Below are 23,857 nucleotides of genomic sequence, written 5' to 3'. Positions count from 1 at the left end.
ACAGGTTGGGGAACAATGGAATGACCAATTCATCGCAATGTTTCCACCCTTCATTGTAGACTCCAATCTAATGGTTCCTCCTTCTTGACAGATCTCTGCCGGACTAAGTTCCTGGGGCCATCAGGAAACTTCTCCTCCATCAATGCGTCCACGCCGCGGGTCAATGACAGCTGCATCTGGCTTCTTCATGTTCCTATAAGCAAGGTAAGTTGACGATTTTAGCTTTTTCAGTTTTTCGGGACTTAGCGTCACAATAATGCATATAAGGAGATAAAAATCTACGGCAGATATACGTGTGGTGACGCCAAAGTTGTAGTGGATGGGGCAGATGGTATAGCCCAGGGGCACTGTGTTATTAACCCCTAATGTTCGTGATGCCAGAGTGGTTTTTCCGATAGCCCCCCAAATGGTAGCACCGCTTTCCCAAGATTAGACAGGGAAATGATAGTCCAAGACCAGGTAAGGGTTAACGGTAGCTTTACTGAGGTTAGACAATTGTTAAAGTCTCTACAGCTCGGCCAGAATCCCAGAGAGTTGACCAGTGACACGGAAAGGGCCTTGCAGCTTGCTGGGACTTGCAGTACTTATGGGTCAGACTTCAATCCAGCCTCTCTGACTATAATTGACTTGACTAGTGACTTGACTTTGGTAGAGACAGCAGATATAGATGAGATGACTTACTGACAATGTGGCTGGTGTGCAGGCTGTATGGCCTCCAGGTGGACTGGACACAGGATCTGTCATGTCTGTGCTTTGCTGTACCTCAGCAGGAGTGATGGTGTAAGAGAGAGATTGTAATGGCCCCCCCTCTAATAAAGGGGGACTGAGCAAGAAGCCCACAGGTCAAGCTGCAGGTCACTTGGTGAGCTGGTGCTCTCTGGGTAACATAACACATCATGTGACCATAACAGGTGATACCTCCAAAGATCCTTAAAGCTCATTTATACTTTATATACCTATACATAACATTATGCACTATATTTACAACACTATACATAATATTAGACTTACTACTATGGGGAGATGCTGCAGGAGAGCCCCTAGGACAATGAGGGACTCAACCTGACAGGGCCTAAGTACTGTACAGTAGTATATCCTGTACTGGGACATTACATATGGCATTAAAATGTTGACTTACCTAAGGGCTGACTGTATGTTAGGGCACATTCATGCCATGTTTGTGCAATATGGCGGGGGAATTTAAAGGAAAACGGTCATCCTGCTCACCCACACCAAACCCAATATACTGGGTTATAGTGTTACAGGAGACCGATGAAGGGTCACTGACTAAAATACGTACCTTGGGTCCGGAGATATGTCCCATAGAAGATCCGCTTCTGTCTTCTCTGAATTGTGCATTGGAGACGGGCACCACTGGCTCAATTTGAAAATTCATTTTCACTGGTCACATGAGTGCTCAGTATGCGCATGCGCTCACGTGACCAGCGACGTGTAGTCATAGACAATGCGTAATCAAATTGATCCGGAGGGGCCCTGCCTCCAGCGCGCAATTCAGAGTCACTGTCTGACGCTGTCCGGCTCATTCAAATGAATGGAGTTTGACGCAGGTCCGGTGGGGATATGGCAGCAGCAGGGCCGGCTCTACCTATAGGCAAAATAGGCAGCCGCCTAGAGCACCCTCTTGATGGGGGCGCCACTCTGCCTGCGGCAATGAAGTAAGCAATTATCTGAAGCACCCGCCCATCCGAAGCAGCTGCCCATCAAGCAAAACCCCGCCACGCTACCTCCACCCGTACTATAATAATCTGCTTTTTTCAGCCTGATAAAGGGGTGATCACTAAGGTCAGATCCGTCCAACATCCTGACATCGCGCGCACATCCATAAAACGGGAGGAGCCAATGGGCGGGGTCAACGGGCGGCAAAATTAGCTTCCGCCTAGGGTGGCAAAAATCCTTGCACCAGGCGTGGGCTTCGGACGTTTTTTTAAACTCCGGCGGCCATATTGCACAAATATGCACGTACAAGGGCATGTTGACATGTCATAAAATACACTGCAGATTTTCTGCTGATTTTTCCCAATTAACTTCATTATGGAAGTCAAAATCTGAAGAAAATCCACACCGAATCAACCGCAAGTCTGTGCAAACACCGGAATATTAACCCGCACATTCTTTTTTTTTTTTACAGGTTTTTCTGCGCTTTACATCATTCAGCTCTTCATCCAAAAATTGCAACGCTAAAATTAACGTGTACGACGGAGTCAGCAAAGCAAAACCCATTCTGGCAACTATCAGGCCCAACGAGACTTATCCCGTGTTCATATCATCAGGACCATTCATGGTGGTGGAATACGTACCCATTAAGTCCTGTGCCAGCAGCTTTTATGCCTCATATGAGACAGGTACTGATACAACTAGTAAGATGGTGGGGCCTCATGTGCATAAACTAATGAAAACAATAGGTGTAGCTGTTATCTGTGGTAGACAGCTGAATTCTAGCTTTTACCATAGGATACAAAGTTGATAAAAAGTGTTTCCCAACCAGTGTGCTTGCAGCTGTTGCAAAACCACAACTCCCAGCATGCCCAGACAGCCTTCGGCTGTCTGGGCATGCTGGGAGTTGTAGTTTTGCTCTGACTTGTTGCCTGCAACCTGTTGCTTTTCAGCTATTGTAAAACTACTCCCATATAGTTGGCTAGTTTGACTAATTTGCTGTTGTGGGCATGCTCAGTGACCATGCGCAGGAAGCACTTTTGGGCACTGCGTCCTTAAGGTGTTAAAAAAAAGTTTAGAATTGAATTGTCTTAGATGTCCTCATTAATTGGCTCAGTGAGAATATTGATTTGCTGATGCGGGTATGCTCAGTGAGTGGGTACAGAGTGTACATTTACACACTGCGTCCTTAAGGTGTTAAAAGAAAGTATAGATTTGAATTGTCTTGGAAATCCTTATATAGTTGTCTAGTTTGACTGATAAGCTGTTGTGGGCATGCTTAGTGAGCGGGTACAGGGTGTACATTTACGCACTGCATCCTTAAGGTGTTAGAAGGAAGTATAAAATTGAATTGTCTTAGATATTCTCATTAAGCTGGCTAGTTTGACGGATTCCCTGTTGTGGGCATGCTCAGTGAAGATATTGATTAGCTGTTGTGGGCATGCTCAGTTACCAGGCGCAGGACGTACATTTACGCCCTGCGTTCTTAGAGAAGTATATCATTGGATTGTCTTAGATATCCTCATAGTTTGACTGATTAGCTGTTGTGGGCATGCTCGGTGACCAGAAACAGGACATTCATTTATGCCTTGCATTATTTGGAAAGTACCGTATATAATTGAATTGTCTTAGCTATCCTCATAGTTTGACTGATAACCGCTTGTGGGCATGCTCAGTGAGGATACTCATTACATTCCCACTGAGCATGCCCAGAACAAGCTAATCAATCAAACAAGCCATTTTTGTGAAATATTAAGGGGGGCTGCAATTTACTTGAGTTGTTTTCAGCATTTAGTAATATGCTTTACAGCAAGACCATGGGTAACATTACTGGGCATTCTCTTTGACCTTTTCATGGGTTATTCTATAGGGAGGGGGAAGCTAATTTCTGCTGTGAATGGTGGTGGATCCAGTGTTATCTATCTCCTGGTGTCACCCATCACTGTATTCCTGAGAAGAAAGGCATTTCTGGGAAATGATCTAAACAGGAAGTCTCAGCTTAGTTTTAAGGCCTTAAGGTCTTAAGAATGGAAACTGTAAGATTTCAGCATTATTATAAAAACTACATAGTAAAATTAGAAGAAAAAAAAAATCACCAAAAATTATTTAAAAAAAAAACATTTTCTTTAAATATAATACTTTTTTTTTTATTCTACAGTGATGTATGGCAACACTTATACTGCTTACAATGGTTCTGTGGTCTCCCCAAAATATCCAAGCTTCTATCCCAGCAGTGCCAAGGACATTTCTGTCATCATAGCTCCCATTGGGTTCAAGGTAAGAACTCACAATGTGGTTTTCATATTCTTAAAGAGCACCTGTCATCAAACCAGATAACTCAGATTATATTGCCTAACTACTCCTAACACCCCTCCTGCCCTTAAAAACTATTTTCCCAAGCTTTAAAAAGCTGGTTATCGTACCTTTCCCCTTGCTCACATTGGGTGAGCTCCCGGCAGGAGAAAGTGGGCGTTCCCCAGCAGGCGGGGCATCACTGAAGCCTGCGAGAGCTTGTGCCTCGCAATGCCCCGCACGCACTTCCTGAGTTTGGTCTCCTGCCAAGCCGGGAGGAGACCGAACTAACTGTTTGACTTGCGCAGGGAACATATTTTCAATCCCATTAAAAACATATATAGGTTGAGAATTTTAACAGCAAGTAAATAGCAAAGTGTCTTATAATTACATAAGGAACAATATATTAAAAGTTTAGTTTGGTGACAGGTACTCTTTAAAATCTTCTTGTCCTGTAAGCCATTGTTCCACCACCTGGGGCTCTCCATCTGTTGCAAAACTATAAACTCCCCATGTCACGCCCAGACAATTTGCTTCATCTGGCGAGCCATGGGTTGGGAACAGCGCTATATGCTTTAGATGCTCTGACACTTAAAGGGGTACTCCGCTGTTCAGCGTTTGGAACAAGTTGTGCCAAATGCTGGAGCCGGCGCCGGGAGCTTGTGACGTTATAGCCCCACCCCCTCAATGCAAGTCTGCATTGTGGGGGCGGGGCAAGACATCATGAGGGGGCAGGGCTGTGACATCACAAGCTCTCGGCGCCAGCTCCAGCGTTCGGAACAGTTTGTTCCAAACGCTGAGCAGCGGAGTACCCCTTTAATACTCCTCCCTATGTTCCCTAATATACAAACTATCAGGGAGATTTATCAAAACTTGTCCAGAGGAAAAGTTGCTGAGTTGCCCATAGCAACCAATCAGATCGCTTCTTTCATTTTTAAAAAGGCCTCTGGAAAATGAAAGAAGCGATCTGACTGGTTGCTATGGGCAACTCATATATGGACAAAAGTATTGGCCCCCTCCATATGTCCCCTCCAGGAGCTTTCAGGACATGTCATTTTAAATCTGTAGACATTGATATGGAGTCGCTCCCCCTTTCCAGTTATAACAGCTTCCATTCTTCTCTGATACTTTCTACAAGATTTTGGAGGGGTCTTTGGGAATTTTTGCCCATTGATCCAGAAGAACATTTGTGAGGTCGGACAGTGATGTTGGAGGAGAGGCAGCGCTCACAATCTCCATTCTAGTTCATCCCAATGATGTTGGATGGGGTTGAGGTCCGGGCTCTGTGCGCCCACTCAGGTTCTACCCCACCAGACTCCTCCTCCATGTCTTTATGGACCTCGCTGTGTGCACTGGGGCACAGTCATGTGGGACAAAAAAGGGCCGAACCCCAAAATGTTCCCATAAAGATGGTGGTGACAATTGTCTACAATGTCTTGGTGCTGAAACACTGAGATTTCCCCTCACTGGAACTAAACGGGCCTAGGTCAACCCCTTAAAAACAACCCCATAGTATTATCCTTCCTTCACCAACCATTACAGCTGGCACAATGTAGTCAGGCAGATAACATTCTTCTGGCATTCACCAAATATCTAAATATAGAGAAGTGTGATCCATCGCTCCACCGAACATGTTTCTTCTGCTTCTGCCGCGGCTTTACACCACTTCATCTAACACTTGCCACTGTGAGGTTTAAAGGGGTACTCTGCTGCTCAGCGTTTGGAACAAAATGTTCCGAATGCTTAGAGCCGACGCCGGGAGCTTGTGATGTCATAGCCCCGCCCCCTCATGATGTCACGTCCCGCCCCCTCAATGCAAGTCTATGGGAGGGGGCGTGACAGATGTCACGCCCCCTCCCATAGACTTGCATTGAGGGGGCGGGGAGTGACGTCATGAGGGGGCGGGGCTACGACATCACAAGCTCCCGGCGCCGGCTCTAAGCATTCAGAACATTTTGTTGCAAATGCTGAGCAGCGGAGTACCCCTTTAAGTTTGCAGAGTATTGGCCACATTTATCCACTATGCCCCTGAGCCTGAGATGACTCCTTCTGCAACGTTACGTGGTCTCCACTTCGTGGCCGATTCGCTGTGGTTCTTAAACGCTTCCACTTCTCAGTAATATCAGTCAGAGCTGATGAGGGAAGATCTATGAGGGAAGTATCGGACCTGACTGGTTGCAGTGGGGGCTCCTATTACAGCACCGCTCTGGTATCAGTGAGCGCTATACCCATTCTATTAGGGTGCATTCACACCACGTTTTTGCTATACAGTTCCAGTATACGGTTTTCAGTTAAAAATAGTACGGAACTGTATAGAAAACCATATGCATTGATTTAACATTGTAAACCGTATGTCAAACGCATCATCCGGTTTAGTCCGTTTTGCGTCTTGTACAGTTTTGTCCGTTTTTTTTTTACCCGTACCCAAAACCATAGTCTACCACGTTTTTTGGTCCGGGTGAAAAACTGTATTAAACCGTATACGTTTTTTTAAAAACATGGGAGTCAATGGGAACCGTACAGAACTGTATGTGCATACGGTTCCATCCGGTCTTCACTGTACGGTTTTTGACTTTGCACAGTTTTTTCACTTGGAATTTCAATCAAACAAGTGAAACTTTATTCAAAATGGAGTGAAAAGTTAAAAACGTATACGTTTTTTTCTGAAAAAACGGATGCAACCGGACATTATTTTTCAAACCGTATACGGGTTAAAATTTGTACGCACGTTTTGATACAGTTTAGTCAGGTTTTGAGGAATCCTTTTTTTTTAACTTTATTGCAAAAACGTGGTGTGCATGCACCCTTAGTAATGTCTGTAAAGGTGACTGCATTGGTTGGGGCTGGACTATATACCTGTGGAAATGGGACTTTAATGAAACACCTGAATATAATGATTAAAGGGTTACTCCCGTGGAAACCTTTTATTTATTTATTTTTAAATCAACTGGTGCCAGAAAGTTAAACAGATTTGTAAATCACTTCTATTAAAAAATCTTAATCCTTCCAGTACTTTTTCGTGGCTGTATACTAAAGAGAAATCCAAAAAAGAAATGCATTTCCTCTGATGTCATGACCACAGTGCTCTCTGCTGACCTCTGCTGTCCATTTTAGGAACTGTCCAGAGCAGCATATGTTTGCTATGGGGATTTTCTCCTGCTCTGGACAGTTCCTAAAATGGACAGCAGAGGTCAGCAGAGAGCACTGTGGTCAGGACATCACAGGAAATGCATTTCTTTTTTGGATTTCTCTTTAGTATACAGCCCCTTAAAAGTACTGGAAGGATTAAGATTTTTTAATAGAAGTGATTTACAAATCTGTTTAACTTTCTGGCACCAGTTGATTTAAAAAAAAAGTTTTCCACGGGAGCACCCCTTTAAAGAGAAGGCCAAAAGTTTGGTTCCATATAGTGTAGTTTCAGTGGACTCTATATCCTGAACTTTGAGTATACTGGTTCCAAAAGATTCATACACATAGTCTCATAGGGGGAGATTTATCAAGACCTGTCCGGAGGAAAAGTTGCTGAGTTGCCCATAGCAACCAATCAGATCGCTTCTTTCATTTTTCACAGGTCTTTTAAAAATGAAAGAAGCTATCTGATTGGTTGCTATGGGCAACTCAGGAACTTTTCCTCTAGACAGGGTTTGATAAATCTTACCCATAGTGTCAAAGGGGAAGATTTATCAAAACCTGTTTTGAGGAAAAGTTGCTGAGTTGCCCATAGCAACCAATCAGATCATTACTTTCATTTTCTAGAGGGCTTTAAAAAAAAATAAAAATAAAAAATGAAAGAAGTGATCTGATTGGTTGCTATGGGCCATAGATCTCCTCAGGCCCCTTCCGTATGGTAGCACCACAGATTTTGGCTTCCTTTTGGAGGCATTCAATGATGTTACAGATGGTTCAGAAAAGTATTCATTTCTTAAAGGTGTCTGTGAACTTCACATTGTTCGACATCGAGTCCTCTCCGAATTGCACCAGTGACGTCTTGTTGATTAGAAATGGCGGAGATATCAACTCATCCGTCCTCGGCAAATATTGCGGCAGGAAAACCACGTTAAGCTTGCTGTCCTCTGGGCGAATGATGCTATTCCAGTTCTCCAGCGACACCCAGACCAACAGGAAAGGCTATAAGGCAGATTATACATTTGGTAAGTTTATATTTTAATGTTAAAGGGGTGGTACAGGCCGAGCTGTATGAGGATCGGGAGAGCGAGATATTGGTTGAAGGGGTACTCCGCTGATCAGCGTTTGGAACAAAATGTTCCGAATGCTTAGTGCCGGCGCCGGGAGCTTGTGATGTCATAGCCCTGCCCCCTCATGACATCACACCCCGCCCCCTCAATGCAAGTCTATGGGAGGGGGTGTGACAGCTGTCACGCCCCCTCCCATAGACTTGCATTGAGGGGGCGGGGTGTGACATAATGATGGGCGGGGCTATGATGTCATGAGCTCCCGGCATTCGGAACATTTTGTTACAAACGCTGAGCAGCGGAGTACCCCTTTAAGTGATCGTTCAGCTGAAGGCATGGACAGCCTTAGAAGAGTTTTGAGCCTTGAATTATACATAAAAAGAATGTTTACAATATAGAAAAGCATTCACGTGTGGTAGTATGACAATTCAAAATGAAAGAATATTGAAACACCCAAATGTGTAATAAATAGTTATAGTATCTTAAAGGAAAACTGTCACATGTTCACTCCGGCACTAACCACAGGTACTTCAATCTTAGTCTTTCTATATATGCAAATGTGGCTGTAACTGTCACGGGCGGGGTTTTCAGGAGCCTAGTGGCACTGTGACGTAAGGGCCGCCCGTCCGCAGCGACGCCCCCTTATGAATATTCATCCGCCCTCCCTCCGGCTCTCCTACTCCCCGCCGCTCCTAACTGGTCTTCACTGCGCATGTCAGGAAGCGGCAGATGTGCAGTGAAGACCAGTTAGGAGCGGGGGGGAGAGGGAGAGCTGGAGGGAGGGAGGGGGGAATGAATATTCATAAGGGGGCGTCGCTGATGTCACAGTGCCACTAGGCTCCTGAAAACCCCACCCGTGCCAATTACAGCCACATTTGCATATATTTAAAACTAAACTTGGCGAACGGCCAGACGGATCCAGGCAAGGTAAGGATCATATGAATCAGCGTCCCCAGCACTATCTGTCAGTACCTGTGGTTAGTGCGGGAGTGAACATGTGACAGTTTTCCTTTATGGTTGAGCCCGACCAGGTCAGACCTGGCATTGCACATCCCAAAGCTCTGGCTCAAATCTCAATAAGCAGCTCAAGGACCCACTGAAAGATACTGGCGCAATGTCTAACTTTGTTTCCCCGGGCCCACCAGGAGAAATGATTAACCCTGTATCTACACAAAACATGTGCATGTCCATGTTTAATGTTATCATGCCCCAGGCCACCTTCTGTTAAGAAGTTGTCCAAACAATAACACAGATTGGATCATTTGTGATCTAAAAAAAAAAAAAGTTAATGAATGTGAATAAGCCCCTTCCCTAATAAAAGTTTGAGTCACCTTCCTTTTCCCCTTTTTTTTTAATAGAACAATATAAACAAAAATTAATATAAACATATGTGGTATCGCCGTGTCCTTAAATGTCGGAACTATTAAAATATAATGATAATTAAACCGCGTGGTAAATGGTGTAAATGTAAACAAAAAAGTCAAAGTCCAGGATTGCTGATTTTTGGTCACTTTATATGCCAGAAAAAAAAGAAAATAAAAAGTAATCAAAAAGTCCCATCAAAACACAAATGATACAGATAAAAACGAAAGATTACGATGCAAAAAATAAGCCCTCATATCCCCCCGTATATGGAAACATAAGAGTTATAGGGGTCAGGAGAGGACAATTGTAAGCATACAAATTACAAAAAGTTTATTTTTATTTTTTTTTAAGTAGTAAAACCAGGGCTCAAGTCCTGCAGGAACGCATGGGAACTGAGTTCCTGCACTTTTTCAACAGCAAGGACACTGTTCCCATTAGCAGGAGTCCTGCAGGACTAATCCTTGAGTGGAAATCTTGGATGAGTTCCTACACTTTTTTCCCCAGGACTTCACCCCTGAGTAAAACAAAATAAAACCTATATAAATTGGTTATTGTAATCGTACAGACCTACAAAGAGCACTGCGTAGAAACGGAAGCCCCCTGAAAAATTACAAAAATGGCATGTTTTTTTTCTTCTTGTTTTGTTGGTAAAATTAGTGATATTTAAAAGCACAATTGGTGGTGCAAAAAAACCAAGCCCTCCTATAGGTCTGTCGGGGGAAAATTGAAAGAGTTATGTGTATTAGAAGGCGAGGAGAAAAAAACAAAAACTAAATGCTAAGGGGTTAAGAGATACTCTGCTGCAAGACATCTTATCCCCTAACGATAAGCTGGGGCCCCCTCGAGATCTCCTGCAGCACCCAGTGTTCTAAACAAATGCCGGGTTCCTGCAGTAGTAATCATGCCATCACGCCCCCTCATGCCGTCACACCACGCCCCTCCACTAATGTCGGCCAACAAGCCCCTCCCATAGATATGAATGGAGGGGCGTGGCGTGATGTCATGAGGGGGTGTGGCCTTGATGTCACGATCACAGCCTCCGGCTCCAAACGTACTGAACAAAATGTTGAGAACGTTGGATCACCGGAGTACCCCTTTAATGCTATTGTCAGAATGTTTGCTTGTTATCTCTCACTTTACTTTCTGTTCCTTTGCAGTGTCATCAAAGTGAGGAACAGCAGAGGGAATCGAACAATAGAGTCACACCCTGTGGTTTTATAAAGAAACGGGAATGGACACCTATTGGAGAAGAAATGTGAACATCCAGTTTGGAGACCTAAGGTTATATGAAACTACCCTACATGTACATATATTGTTCAATGTTGCCCACAAAGATCAAAGCAAATGACATGACCTTTTTCTTTTCTATGCAGATTTATTTTTTAAGATATAGCCGTCAGTAGCTTTGTATCACTCATAGTCTACTGCAAATAAAATTGTAAAATTATTTCTGCTTGCAGCCTCTACTAGGGGGAGCTAAAGAGCTAAATGCATACAACTAATAAAATAAACCTCCAAAAATGCAGCATGCAGTAAACGACCCCTAGTGGTGGTTCTAGGTAGACACAAAATTATAGTTTCCAAGTACAGATTCTGCAATTCTGTAATATTGGTTATAATATAGATGTATTGCAGAAAAAATGCTTGTAAAATATTTCAAAGACATTGTCCCTGTATGACCCTGGTCCATTTTATTGTATAATTTACAACTTAATAAAAAAAAAAGTATTTTCTTTTTTAAACTTGCGTTTATTATATGCGCACACAAACACACAGGCACACAGTATACATTATGTCTTCTACACAATCACAGATCAATATTACATTGGGAAAACAATTAAAGGGGTACTCCGGTGGAATTTTTTTTTTTTTTAAATCAACTGGTGCCAGAAAGTTAAACAGATTTTGTACTTCTATTAAAAAAAATGTTTAATTTACCGGCATGCAACGCGTTTCGCTTGAAAACCAGCTTCATCAGGCATGACTGATGAAGCTGGTTTTCCAGCGAAACGCGTTGCATGCCAGGTAAATTAAACATTTTTTACCTTTGGAGTTGTGTGCGCCTGCTCTATCCTGTGCTGTTCCTTGGAGGGATCCGTCTGAGTGCTTCACCTGTGTTGCCAGGAGCGGCTGCCGAGCTTCGCCCATCAAGGGTTTATTCCACGCTTACACCATAGTTGTACTTGGTCGCAGTACAACTCTACTCAGTGAGCATATTTGCTTTTGAATCTCGTACCGTATATGTTACGTTGTCACACTAGGAGCGCTTTTCCTTTTGTTCTTAGTTCCTAAAATGGACAGAGATGTCAGCAGAGAGCACTGTGGTCATGATGTCAGCAGAGAGCTCTGTGTTCCATAAAGAAAATAATTTCCTCTGTAGTATTCAGCAGCTGGATGACAGATTCCCTTTAAAGAATTCTGAGTCGAAAATATGGGAGCTTCATGTATAAGTCACAACAGGCAGCTTTGTTACCCTGTGGAGGCGCTGTGGGGAAATCGAACACTTGTTTGGAGGATTCTTCCACAGAATACAATTGATTCTGAAGATCTTAGCAAAGTATGGGGATGTAAATGAGGACTGAAAACAGAATTGGGGGACAAGGAGTGGTTAAACTACAATGTGGGGGGCATAAGGGGGCCTAACTATAATGTGTGGGCACAAATGGGCCTATCTACAACGTGGAGGCAAAAGGAGAATAACAACAATAATATAATGTAGAGTGTACAAAGGGACATAAATACAGAATGGGGAATAAGGAAGGTTAATAGGTTAGTGCGGGGGCACAAAGGAACCTGTGGAGGAACTACTATGGAGGTACAAGGGGGGCCCAGCTACAATGTAAAGGGCATAAGGGGGATAATGACATTATGGGGGGTACAAAGGGGTCTTTCTACAATGTAGAGTACACAAAGGGACATAACTACAGTATGGGGAACAAGAAAAACTGATTACAGTGCGGGGGAACGAAGGAACCTAACTAGTATGGGGGTTAGACATGTGCACAAGAAAATTTTTCGTTTAGTTTTTTCAATGTTCGGTTCCGTAATTTGTTCGGGCTTGATTTTTCTGATACATTCGGTATTCGGGGGTTCGGGTGTGATTTTTTTCGGATACATTCGGTATTCGGGTACATTCGGGTAAATCTTTTTTAATCAGGGGACTATTATCGGGAGCGGGTGCAGGAAAAGAGGGCAGCCGCAGAGATCAGAAAATTGGAAGACAGGTAAGATAATATAATTTGATGTGATTTATTAATACATGCTGTAATGTTGAATGAATGAGTGCTGTATGAATGATTGATGTGTTTGATCGATGTGTTTGATTGTCGGGTGATTTATGTATAACATGTCATGTCACTTGCGCTAACACTGTTTCTGTTACTGTTACCAGGGTGCCTCCAGCTGTTACAAAACTACAACACCCACCCAGCATGCCCTGACAGCCAAAGGTAGTCTGGGCATGCTGGGAGTTGCAGTTTTGCAACAGCTGGGGACACCCTGGGTGGTTGGCAAACATGCGCTATTTTCTAACTACTTTCATTTTTAAATATCCCTCGCTCTTTTCTGAACTTGGTTAGTATAGGTCAATGAAATGCATAATAATTGCCGTGGGAAATTTTTTTATTCATAAAACCGCAGACTTAATTGGATAATTGCCGTTTAGAACGTTGGGACCCCAAACGTTCTAAACGGCAATTAGTTTTTCACAATTTCGTAGGCATGTACAATTCGTTTTGTTCAGATTTCGGGTACATTCGGATGTAAATATTTCGTACATTCGGATCAATCCGAATGTAGGAAATCTGAACAATTCGGACAAAAATGAATTACGTTTGAAACAAATTGCACATGTTTAATGGGGGTACAAGGGGGGCCCAGCTAAAATGTGAGGGCACAAGAGGAACACTAATAGAGGGCTCTATTATTGTGTGGAGGCTAAATATGGCACTATTACTCTTTTGGACACTATTACTTATTGGGGCATTATTGCAAAGTCATGGGATGTATCAAGAGAGGCATAAATGCAGGGACAGGAACATACTGTGGTTTTGTGTAGGTACCAAGAAAATGGAGCGGAGCACTCACCCGGTACGTGTCCTCAAGGGGTGGCTGGTCCCCGAACAGGGTCTTCAGCAGGGAGGCGGTAGATGGAATGGAGGGAGATCAGATGCCGGCATCTGAGCGCCCCCCGTTCCATCTACCGCCTCCCTGTTGAAGACCCTGTTCGGGGACCAGCCACCCCTTGAGGACACGTGCCGGGTGTGTGGTCCGCTTTCGATTTTCTTGGTATCTACACATTTGGAATATCCTCTGTTTCCATGAAGCACCTCCTAAGATCTTAATTGGGTTATACATGCTCCATCTCCATCCATTGTCCGCATACTAGAAATGTTGCATCTATAGCAGTAGTACATTCAGTGCCAATTCATTTCTGCCTCTCTTTCTTTTTCTGGTCGTCACACTGTAGTTTTGCCTCTGTATAAATCACTAGTCAGACCACATATTGAGCATTGTGTCCAATTCCGGGCCCCTGTATATAAGGACATGGCTGAACTGGAGAGGGTGCAGAGGAGGACGACAAAGATAATAATGGTATGGGAGGATTACAAGACCAAGACTGGTTATCAAGCTTGGGGTTTCTTAGTTTGGAGAAAAGAAGTCTTAGGGGCGATCTGATCACAATGTACAAATATAATTTATACTGTGATGGCGGGGTGTGATGAGGGCAGATGTTGTTGCCCTAGGGGCAGATGGCATTAACCCCTTGTATTCGTGACACCAGGGCGAGGTTTAGCCTATAACCACCCAAAGGTATACCGCTGGATCCTGGGCTAGGCACGGGGGCAATAAAGACTCTGATGCCAAGTTATGGACAATGATAGCTTTACTGAGGGTAGACAGTTGGTAAAGTCTATACAGTTCAGCCAGGGTCCAAGGATGCAGAGACCTTAAGGGCTTGCTGGGACTTGTAGTAGGACTGGACAATTGAATGTAGACCACACTGACTTGACAGATGACAGGGACTGACTTGACTCATAAAGCTGTGACTTTATCTTACTTGACTTGATGGTGGCTGCAGGACTGGACTTTGAGGTCTCCAACACTCTGGACACACACACTAGACAAGACTGCACTGGACCTCAGCAGAAGAGAGAGAGAGAAGCTCCACCCAGGGCTTATATGGGGGAGACCAGCAGGGAACAATTTCCTGGGTAACAATCACATGACATATCACATGGTATAACTCTTAAAGCAACATTATATTTTATAACACTTTACATGGTAAAACATATTTACAATGGGAAAACAAGTGCAGGGGGCATTGGGGACACTGAAGGAGGCTGCCTGACAGGACAACAGGGGCACAGGGGTAACACCTCCCGTACTAGGCCACCACAATACCTAGGTCGATAACCATGACAAGGGGGTATCCACTACGTCTAGAGGAAAGAAGGTTTCACCATCATCACAGACAGGGATTCTTTATTGTAAGGGCAGTGAGACTATGTAACTCTCTGCCCTATAATGTTGCGGTGCCTGAATCAATAAACAAGTTTTTCCGTTTTTGCATTTTCATTTTTTCCTCGTCACCTTCTAAAAATCATAACGCTTTCAATTTTGCACATAAAATTCCATATAATGGCTTATTTTTGGCACCACCAATTCTACTTTGCAGCGACATCAGTCATTTTACAAAAAAATCCACGGCGAAACGGAAAAAAAATTCATTGTGCGTCAAATTGCGTCAAAATTGAAGAAAAAATTTCATTTTGTAAATTTTGGGGGCTTCCGTTTCTACGCAGTACATTTTTCGGTGAAAATGACACCTTATCTTTATTCTGTAGGTCCATACGGTTAAAATGATCCCCTACTTACATAGGTTTGATTTTGTCATACTTCTGAAAAAAATCATAACTACATGCAGGAAAATGTATACGTTAAAAATTCTGGTATGACTAAGGCCAGCACCTGGCAGAAACGCGTCACACCCGACCTGTTACCTGTTGCTTCTGGCGTGATGTGAAATAAAGCTATATTGATTTGATCTGAACCTGAGCTGGGGTTCTTTCCATATTTCTTATTGCCTGCGAGTGCAAGTCCCCACTTTCTTTGTGCTCTATATCCGGACCAGGGGTGAGCTGGCATCGTTTCTACATTTGCGTAAAAAATTCTCATCTTCTGACCCCTATAACTTTTTTATTTTTCCACATACGGGCTGGTATGAGGGCTCATTTATGGCGCCATGTGCTGAAGTTTTTATCGGTACCATTTTTGTATTGATCGGACTTTTTGATTGCTTCTTATTCATTTTTTCATGATGTAAAACGTGACCAAAAATGCGCTATTTTGTACTTTGGAATTTTTTTTGCGCGTATGCCATTGACCATGCGGTTAAATTAACAATATATTTTTATAGTCCGGACATTTCCGCACGCGGCGATACCACATATGTTTATTTTTATTTACAGTTTTTTTTTTTTTTATGGGAAAAGGGGGGTGATTCAAACTTTGATTAGGGAAGGGGTTAAATGACTTTTATTAACTTTTTTGCTTCACTTTTTTTTTTTTTGCAGTGTTATAGCTCCCATAAGCAGCCGGGACCGACCCGGTATGATGCGGGGTCACGGCGTTTTAAATACCGGAACAGGGCGCAGCACGTACAGGTACGCCCTGCTTACTTAAAGGGGTACTCCTCCCCTAGACATCTTATCCCCTATCCAAAGGATAGGGGAAAAGATGTCAGATCGCCGGGGTCTCGCTGCTGGAGAGCACTATGATCCCCGCTGCGGCACCGCGCTATCATTACATCACAGAGCGAGTTCGCTCTGCACGTAATGACGGGCGATACAGGGGCCGGAGCATCGTTACATCACGGCTCCGCCCCTCGTGACGTCACGGCCCGCCCCTTTCAATACAAGTCTATGGGAAGGGACGCGGCGGTCGTCACTCCCCCTGCCATAGACTTGCATTAAGGGGACGGGCCGTGATGTCACGAGGGGCGGAGCCATGACGTTACGCTGCTCCGTCCCCCGTATCGCCCGTCATTACGCACAGAGCGAACTCGCTCTGTGCTGTAATGAGAGCGCGGTGCCGCAGCAGCGATCCCCGGGGTCCCCAGCAGCGGGACCGCGTCGATCTGACATCTTATCCCCTATCCTTTGGATAGGGGATAAGATGTCTAGGGGCGGAGTACCCCTTTAAGAGTTTAAGGGGGGCCTGGTTATTTTTCTGGAAAAACATAATATTAAAGGTTATGGACAGTAGATTTATGGGCATAGAACGTTGATGCAGGGATTTATTCTAATCGGCATATAAGAGTTGTGAAGGAATTTTTCCTCTGGCATGGGTAGTGTTGAGCACAAATATTCGTAATGCGAATTTTTATTGCGAATATCGGCACTTTGCGATTTCGCTAATATTTAGAATATTGTGCTATATATTCGTAATGACGAATATTCATAATTTTTTTTTGTTTGTTGCAAATTTTCATGCAAATTTTCCATGCGAATTTTCGCATGAAAAAAAAAGTGAATGAACATAGCGAAAATGCGAATTTTGCGAACGTAGGACGAACAATCGTCAATATATTCGCGAAATATCGCGAATTAGAATATGGTCCCTGCCGCTCATCACTAGACATGGAGCAAATGGCATCAGCCATTTTTGCCTTCCTCTGGATCAACACAGTAAGGTTGTAGGTTGAACTTGATGGACTATGTTACTATGTTATGCCATGATGCCCTCAAAAGTGTGCAGCTGGTGCCATGATGCCCAACTCAATGTACAGCTGGTGATTGATGACCTGTCGTACATTGGGGACATTACTTTGCATAGAAAAACTCCATGTAAGACACAAATGAAAAAGGAGTTAATGTACTTGTTGCCTTTATTGCTGTTTACAATTAAATAAAAATAAAACTTTACAACTTATAATTTTAACGTTTTGACCGGTTTCTTATGCCTATAGTAGTAATGGACATCATGTGATCATGGACATCATGTGATGTGCAGAGGAGCAATAGAGTATTACATCTACTTCTTCATTTCTTGTATCTATTTTCCCATTTAGATCAAAGGATAATTATGCCAAAATTCATCTTCTTCTGCTCATTTCTTTTCTATGGAAAGAAATAGGGAAAAATGGTTAAATGTCTCAACTTTTTATATTTATGAATCTGATCATTAAATTTAAAGAGTACCTGTCATGATCTTGTTAAATTTTATAATCCTCCCAGTTCACTGCCCTCACCATGAAAACCACCCCCTACCTTTATTTTTATTATTTTTTTTAGTTTTCTACCTTGATATTGCTCTGTATTTTCTGCTCAAGTCATACAGGGGAGAACTTCCTCCCTCACTCTGCTACACACAGCTCAGAGCAGTTCAGTGTGAGATGAACTATGATTGGATAAGGCTGCACACACCCCTCAGCATTATTCTGATTTTGGACTTCTGCCAGACCAGCAGGAGTCCAAAGTCTGTGCATAAAATAGGGAAAATATGCTCTGGACAAGTAGGGACACCTAGTGGCAGATTTTTGAAACACAAATAAAACTAAGAAAACTTCATATTTTTTTTTAAAACAAAGTACATTGGAAAGATTTTTTATTTACCATAAGGAGTGCAATAGCAAAAATTAGTTTCAATGAGAGTGCCCATTTAATTATTTCATTTTTTGTGTTCTATTAATTTTGGTGATGTGCCCCAAGGAACAGCTAGGGAGGGCTGGTGGGGCATGTGCCCTGAGTCCTGGGGAGTATGTGCCCTGAGTCTTGGAGGCCTGGTAGGGCATGTGCCCTGAGTCCTGGAGGGCTGGTAGGGCATGTGCCCTGAGTCCTGGAGGGCTGGCAGGGCATGTGCCCTGAGTCCTGGAGGGCTGGTAGGGCATGTGCCCTGAATCCTGGAGGGCTGGTAGGGCATGTGCCCTAAGTCTTGGAGTCCTGGTAGGGCATGTGCCCTGAGTCCTGGAGGGCTGGTAGGGCATGTGCCCTGAGTCCTGAAGGGCTGGTAGGGCATGTGCCCTGAGTCCTGGAGGGCTGGAAGGGCATGTGCCCTAAGTCTTGGAGTCCTGGTAGGGTATGTGCCCTAAGTCCTGCAGGCACTTTGACTTGCCTAGGCCATTTTGATACATATCTGTAATAGATAGCTCACTATATGCTCTACAAGAAGCAGCAATACAAGCGTATAACATCTACACCCCCCATGGTAGCCCTCTTTTTTTAAATGACTGTCCTCCATGTATTCCAGTCTCACACCAAGCATCAGCACATTGCCCCCTACACTTACCAAAAGCATATTTGCCAAAAAATCCAGATCCTTGAATGGATCGGTCACTGCGGAACTGAAGAAGAAGAGTATTTCCTGTTGACTTGATAGGGGGAATGGTGATCCCCCGGCCACAATATCGGCCAATCAGAGGGGAGGTTACTTTCGGTCCATTAAACACAAGAAGATAATCAAAAATGCAGGCTGACTGGAGTTCCACATTGAAGTCTGTCACATTTAAAGACACCTGAAATAAAGAATAAAATCCAGTTACATACAGTGAACATTGAGTCACAAGACGACTATAAAAGCTGATCCTTCCATTTAGAGGTGAATATATGGTTGGCAACCAATGTTTAATGTTTTAATCCCCCCCCCCCCATGTGCTAGTCCATATACTCACCACAAACCCAGCAGGGGCATTAATGACCCAGGTACAATCCATCAATGGGGGATAGTTAGCAGGGTACATGGGGGATGAGATGGTTCCTGTAGGACTGATGAGCATAGAGCCACAATTCACTAAAATATAAGAGAGTCCTTTGTTACGATAGATACATAGAAGATAGATGGACAGATAATCTCTGTACATAAATATATATATGTATATGAATGTATATGTATATGTCATGTATGTTCTATATATGGGTGAGCCAGTGGAAACATTGCGTTGTAAGGACACTTGTTTTATGGAAAATACAACAATATCTATCTATCTATCTATCTATCTATCTATCTAATATCTATCTATCTCATATCTATCTATCTCACATCTATCTATCTATCTATCATATATATATCTCATATCTATCTATCTATCTAATTAAAGGGGTATTCCAGGCCAAAACTTTTTTTTATATATTAACTGGCTCCGGAAAGTTAAACAGATTTGTAAATTACTTCTATTAAAAAATCTTAATCCTTGCAATAGTTATTAGCTTCTGAAGTTGAGTTGTTGTTCTCTGTCTAACTGTTCTCTGATGACTCACGTCCCAGGAGCTGTGCAGTTCCTACGGGGATATTCTCCCATCATGCACAGCTCCCGGGACGTGACATCATCATTGAGCAGTTAGACAGAAAACCTCAGAAACTAATAACTATTGGAAGGATTAAGATTTTTTTTAATTAGTAATTTAGTAATTTAGTAATTTACAAATCTGTTCAACTTTTCGGAACCAGTTGATATATAAAAAAAAAGTTTTTGCCTGGAATACCCCTTTAATATCTATGTATCTATCTCAAATCTATATATCTATTTATTTATCTATCTATACAAGCAAAATAATTACAGCAGCACACTGCTAGCACAAAGCTATATATGAAATATGTTTTACTTTGTAATATTGCTATAGTGGAAATAGAGGTTCTTAGCTTACCATTTGGCCAAATAGTGTGTAACATCCCACCCCAATAAGGAGACCTCATTTGGGACGGACCCTACACTATGAATATGCCTCTCCTAGGCTGCACTGAGCCACAATATCTGGGCATGTAAGTTCTAGCACATCCCTCACCTAGTGCAATGGGTGGAGTGCACAAACCTATGTATCTATCTATCTATCTATCTATCTCATATCTATCTATCCATCTCATATCTATCTATCCATCTCATATCTATCTATCCATCTCATATCTATCTATCCATCACATATCTATCTATCTCATTTCTATCTATCTATCTCATATCTATCTATCTATCTCATATCTATCTATCTATCTCATATCTATCTCATTTCTATCTATCTATCTATCTATCTCATATCTATCTATCTATCTCATATCTATCTATCTATCTATCTATCTCATATCTATCTATCTATCTCAGATAGATAGATAGATATGAGATAGATAGAAATGAGATAGATATATCTATCTCATATCTATCTATCTATCTATCTCATATCTATCTATCTATCTATCTCATATCTATCTCATATCTATTTATTATCTATCTATCTATCTCATATCTATCTATCTATCTATCTCATATCTATCTATCTATCTCATATCTATCTCATTTCTATCTATCTATCTATCTATCTCATATCTATCTATCTCATATCTATCTATCTCATATCTATCTATCTCATATCTATCTATCTATCTATCTATCTCATATCTATCTATCTATCTATCTATCTCATATCTATCTCATTTCTATCTATCTCATATCTATCTATCTCATATCTATCTATCTCATATCTATCTCATTTCTATCTATCTATCTATCTATCTATCTCATATCTATCTATCTCATATCTATCTATCTCATTTCTATCTATCTCATATCTATCTATCTATCTATGTCATATCTATCTATCTCATATCTATCTCATATCTATCTATCTTATATCTATTTATTATCTATCTATCCATCTATCTGTTGATAGACAGGTTGGGTCACTATTCACTATGGTCATTCAGAGGGTCACTGTCATTAAATACATTTTATATGGTCCGATGTGGGGATCTCTGTGACTGGCATTTGATTACTGAGTTTTTGCACAGCTGAATTAATTGATCGATGGATCGGTCCTTTTCAATTCATCATTGTTGGCCGCACATCCTCTGTCTACACAGGGCATTGTGGGGGCAAGAATGATGATTGTGTTGGCAAAAAAAAAAAAAAAGGCCTTTAGACAGAACACATTCATCTTTTATAGATTGCATATAGTGTATTCCCTTACCAGTACTATATGAAGCCTTGAATCCAGTGGCCATAGTAGCCATATTATCACTGACAAATTCAATAAGCATCTTATTTCCAGTAGAAACCATCGGGGGCATGTCTCCGGTTCCGCAACTTCTGTCAAGTAATAGCGGAGCCGACCTATCTGCACCATCATAAATTCTTATGTAATCGGAGGCGCAGTCCGGGGAGTTCTGGACATCAAAAGCGATGAACTGCAAGAAAATCTAATAGACAAGACACATCTTATGATTAGGGTTGGCACCTGGTCAGTATTTTACTGGCACAGCCGGTATTTTGGCCACCCTGCCGGTATGTCTATATTAAAGATTCCAGCCATACAATGCAACCAATCCTCCAACTTGTGGATCGTTGCGCCATGTGCTATACCAGTGCTTCCCAACCAGAGCGCCTCCAGCTGTTGCAAAACTACAACTCCCAGCATGCCCTGACAGCCGTTGGCTGTCCGGGTATGCTGGGAGTTGGAGTTTTGCAACAGCTGGAGGCACCCCTGGTTGGGAAACACTGATCTATACTATATACTACTATATAGTCCAACATGCTGGGAGTTGTAGTTTTGCAACAGCTGGAGGCACCTCTGGTTGGGAAACACTGATCTATACTATATACTACTATATAGTCCAACATGCTGGGAGTTGTAGTTTTGCAACAGCTGGAGGCACCTCTGGTTGGGAAACACTGATCTATACTATATACTACTATATAGTCCAACATGCTGGGAGTTGTAGTTTTGCAACAGCTGGAGGCACCCCTGGTTGGGAAACACTGATCTATACTATATACTACTATATAGTCCAACATGCTGGGAGTTGTAGTTTTGCAACAGCTGGAGGCACCTCTGGTTGGGAAACACTGATCTATACTATATACTACTATATAGTCCAACATGCTGGGAGTTGTAGTTTTGCAACAGCTGGAGGCACCCCTGGTTGGGAAACACTGATCTATACTATATACTACTATATAGTCCAACATGCTGGGAGTTGTAGTTTTGCAACAGCTGGAGGCACCTCTGGTTGGGAAACACTGATCTATACTATATACTACTATATAGTCCAACATGCTGGGAGTTGTAGTTTTGCAACAGCTGGAGGCACCCCTGGTTGGGAAATACTGGCCTATACTACATACTACTATATAGTTCAACATGCTGGGAGTTGTAGTTTTGCAACAGCTGGAGGCACCAGTGGTTGGGAAACACTGACCTATACTATATACTGTTATAGTACAACATGCTGGGAGTTGTAGTTTTGCAACAGCTGGAAGCACCCCTGGTTGAGAAACACTGACCTATACTATATACTATTATGTAGTCCAACATGCTGGGAGTTATAGTTTCCGTTTGGGGCAGCTGCTGACCCACATGCTGTATCAGGGCATGCTGGGAGTTGTAGTTAGTAACTAACTGCAACTCCCGTATTTGCTAAAAAAAAAAAAATTATAATAATTTAAAAAAGCGATCAAAAAGTCACTTCAAAGCAAATATAGTACTGTTAAAAACTACAGATCGGGACGCAAAAAATTAGCCCTCATACAGGCCCGTATAAGGAGAAATAAGAAAGTTATAGGGGTCAGAATAGGACAACATTTTCCCCGCATATGTTTATCCTGTGATGTCACGCATATATAATTAATTATGCAAATTAGCATGGCCGGTATTTTTATTTTTTTCAAGAAAGGTGGCAACCCTACTTATGACTGGAAGGGGGGGGGGGGGACTCAAACTTTAACTCATAATAGTACTGACATTATAGGGCTTCTAAACGTCAGGCTGCGACCTGGTGGGGACAAGGAGGCCATCTTTGAGAGATGCATTCCTAGGGGTGCAGAGGTAAAGAATCCACCCAATGTGATAGGGCCCAAAGACCATTCTCCTTGATGGGGCCTAGGGGGGAGATTTATTAAAACCTGTCCAGAGGAAAAACCAATCAGATCGTTTCTTTCATTTTTCACAGGTCTCTTTAAAAATGAAAGTAGTGATCTGATTGGTTGCTATGGGCAACTCAGCAACTTTTCCTCTGGACAGGCTTTGATAAATTTCCCCCCAGGAGTTTTGGCATTGCCCACCACAAGACCCTTGGGTCTTACCTGATTAGATGGGATGCGAATGAGCCAAACACAGTTGGTATTACTGGGATAATTGTTAGGGTAGTTGGAAGAAGTGAACGATCCTGTAGCGTTAGACAGCAATCCCCGACATATTCCTGTAAAAAAATGATTTTAGTTACCCTGATGTCCATTTGCTTACTATACTACAACCAGTATTTCTTTATGTGAACGCCATTTTACCGTGTACTTCTTAAGTTAAGTGAGTGTGTACATACATTACATTACTTATCCTGTACTGACCCAGTTA

At 42.5% G+C, this 23,857-nt stretch overlaps 2 protein-coding genes across 6 annotated transcripts in view; one reads left to right on the top strand and one right to left on the bottom strand.

The window, feature by feature from the left end:
• The window catches only part of LOC130277193 (hatching enzyme 1.2-like), a 38,716-nt gene extending 27,493 nt beyond the window's left edge, over window positions 1-11,223 (top strand). For both annotated transcript variants that reach the window (XM_056527601.1, XM_056527600.1), the window contains exons 9-13: window positions 92-204; window positions 2,150-2,363; window positions 3,833-3,951; window positions 7,895-8,117; window positions 10,682-11,223. In XM_056527601.1, the coding sequence (XP_056383576.1) occupies window positions 92-204; window positions 2,150-2,363; window positions 3,833-3,951; window positions 7,895-8,117; window positions 10,682-10,695 (683 nt within the window). In that variant the 3' untranslated portion in view covers window positions 10,696-11,223. The remainder of the gene's footprint in view (window positions 1-91; window positions 205-2,149; window positions 2,364-3,832; window positions 3,952-7,894; window positions 8,118-10,681) is intronic.
• Window positions 11,224-17,398: 6,175 nt separating this feature from the next.
• Window positions 17,399-23,857, bottom strand: part of LOC130277191 (embryonic protein UVS.2-like) — a 68,871-nt gene continuing 62,412 nt past the window's right edge. For all 4 annotated transcript variants that reach the window (XM_056527597.1, XM_056527598.1, XM_056527599.1 and 1 more), the window contains exons 9-13: window positions 23,590-23,705; window positions 21,479-21,707; window positions 19,195-19,313; window positions 18,813-19,038; window positions 17,399-17,644 (exon numbers count right to left, since the gene is read on the bottom strand). In XM_056527597.1, the coding sequence (XP_056383572.1) occupies window positions 17,634-17,644; window positions 18,813-19,038; window positions 19,195-19,313; window positions 21,479-21,707; window positions 23,590-23,705 (701 nt within the window). In that variant the 3' untranslated portion in view covers window positions 17,399-17,633. The remainder of the gene's footprint in view (window positions 17,645-18,812; window positions 19,039-19,194; window positions 19,314-21,478; window positions 21,708-23,589; window positions 23,706-23,857) is intronic.

The sequence above is a fragment of the Hyla sarda genome, chromosome 6 (genome assembly GCF_029499605.1).
Source record: "Hyla sarda isolate aHylSar1 chromosome 6, aHylSar1.hap1, whole genome shotgun sequence".
In the NCBI taxonomy this organism is placed as follows: Eukaryota; Metazoa; Chordata; class Amphibia; order Anura; family Hylidae; genus Hyla; species Hyla sarda.
The sequence above is the reverse complement of the archived record's forward strand: the minus strand, read 5'-3'. Positions and strand labels throughout refer to the sequence as shown.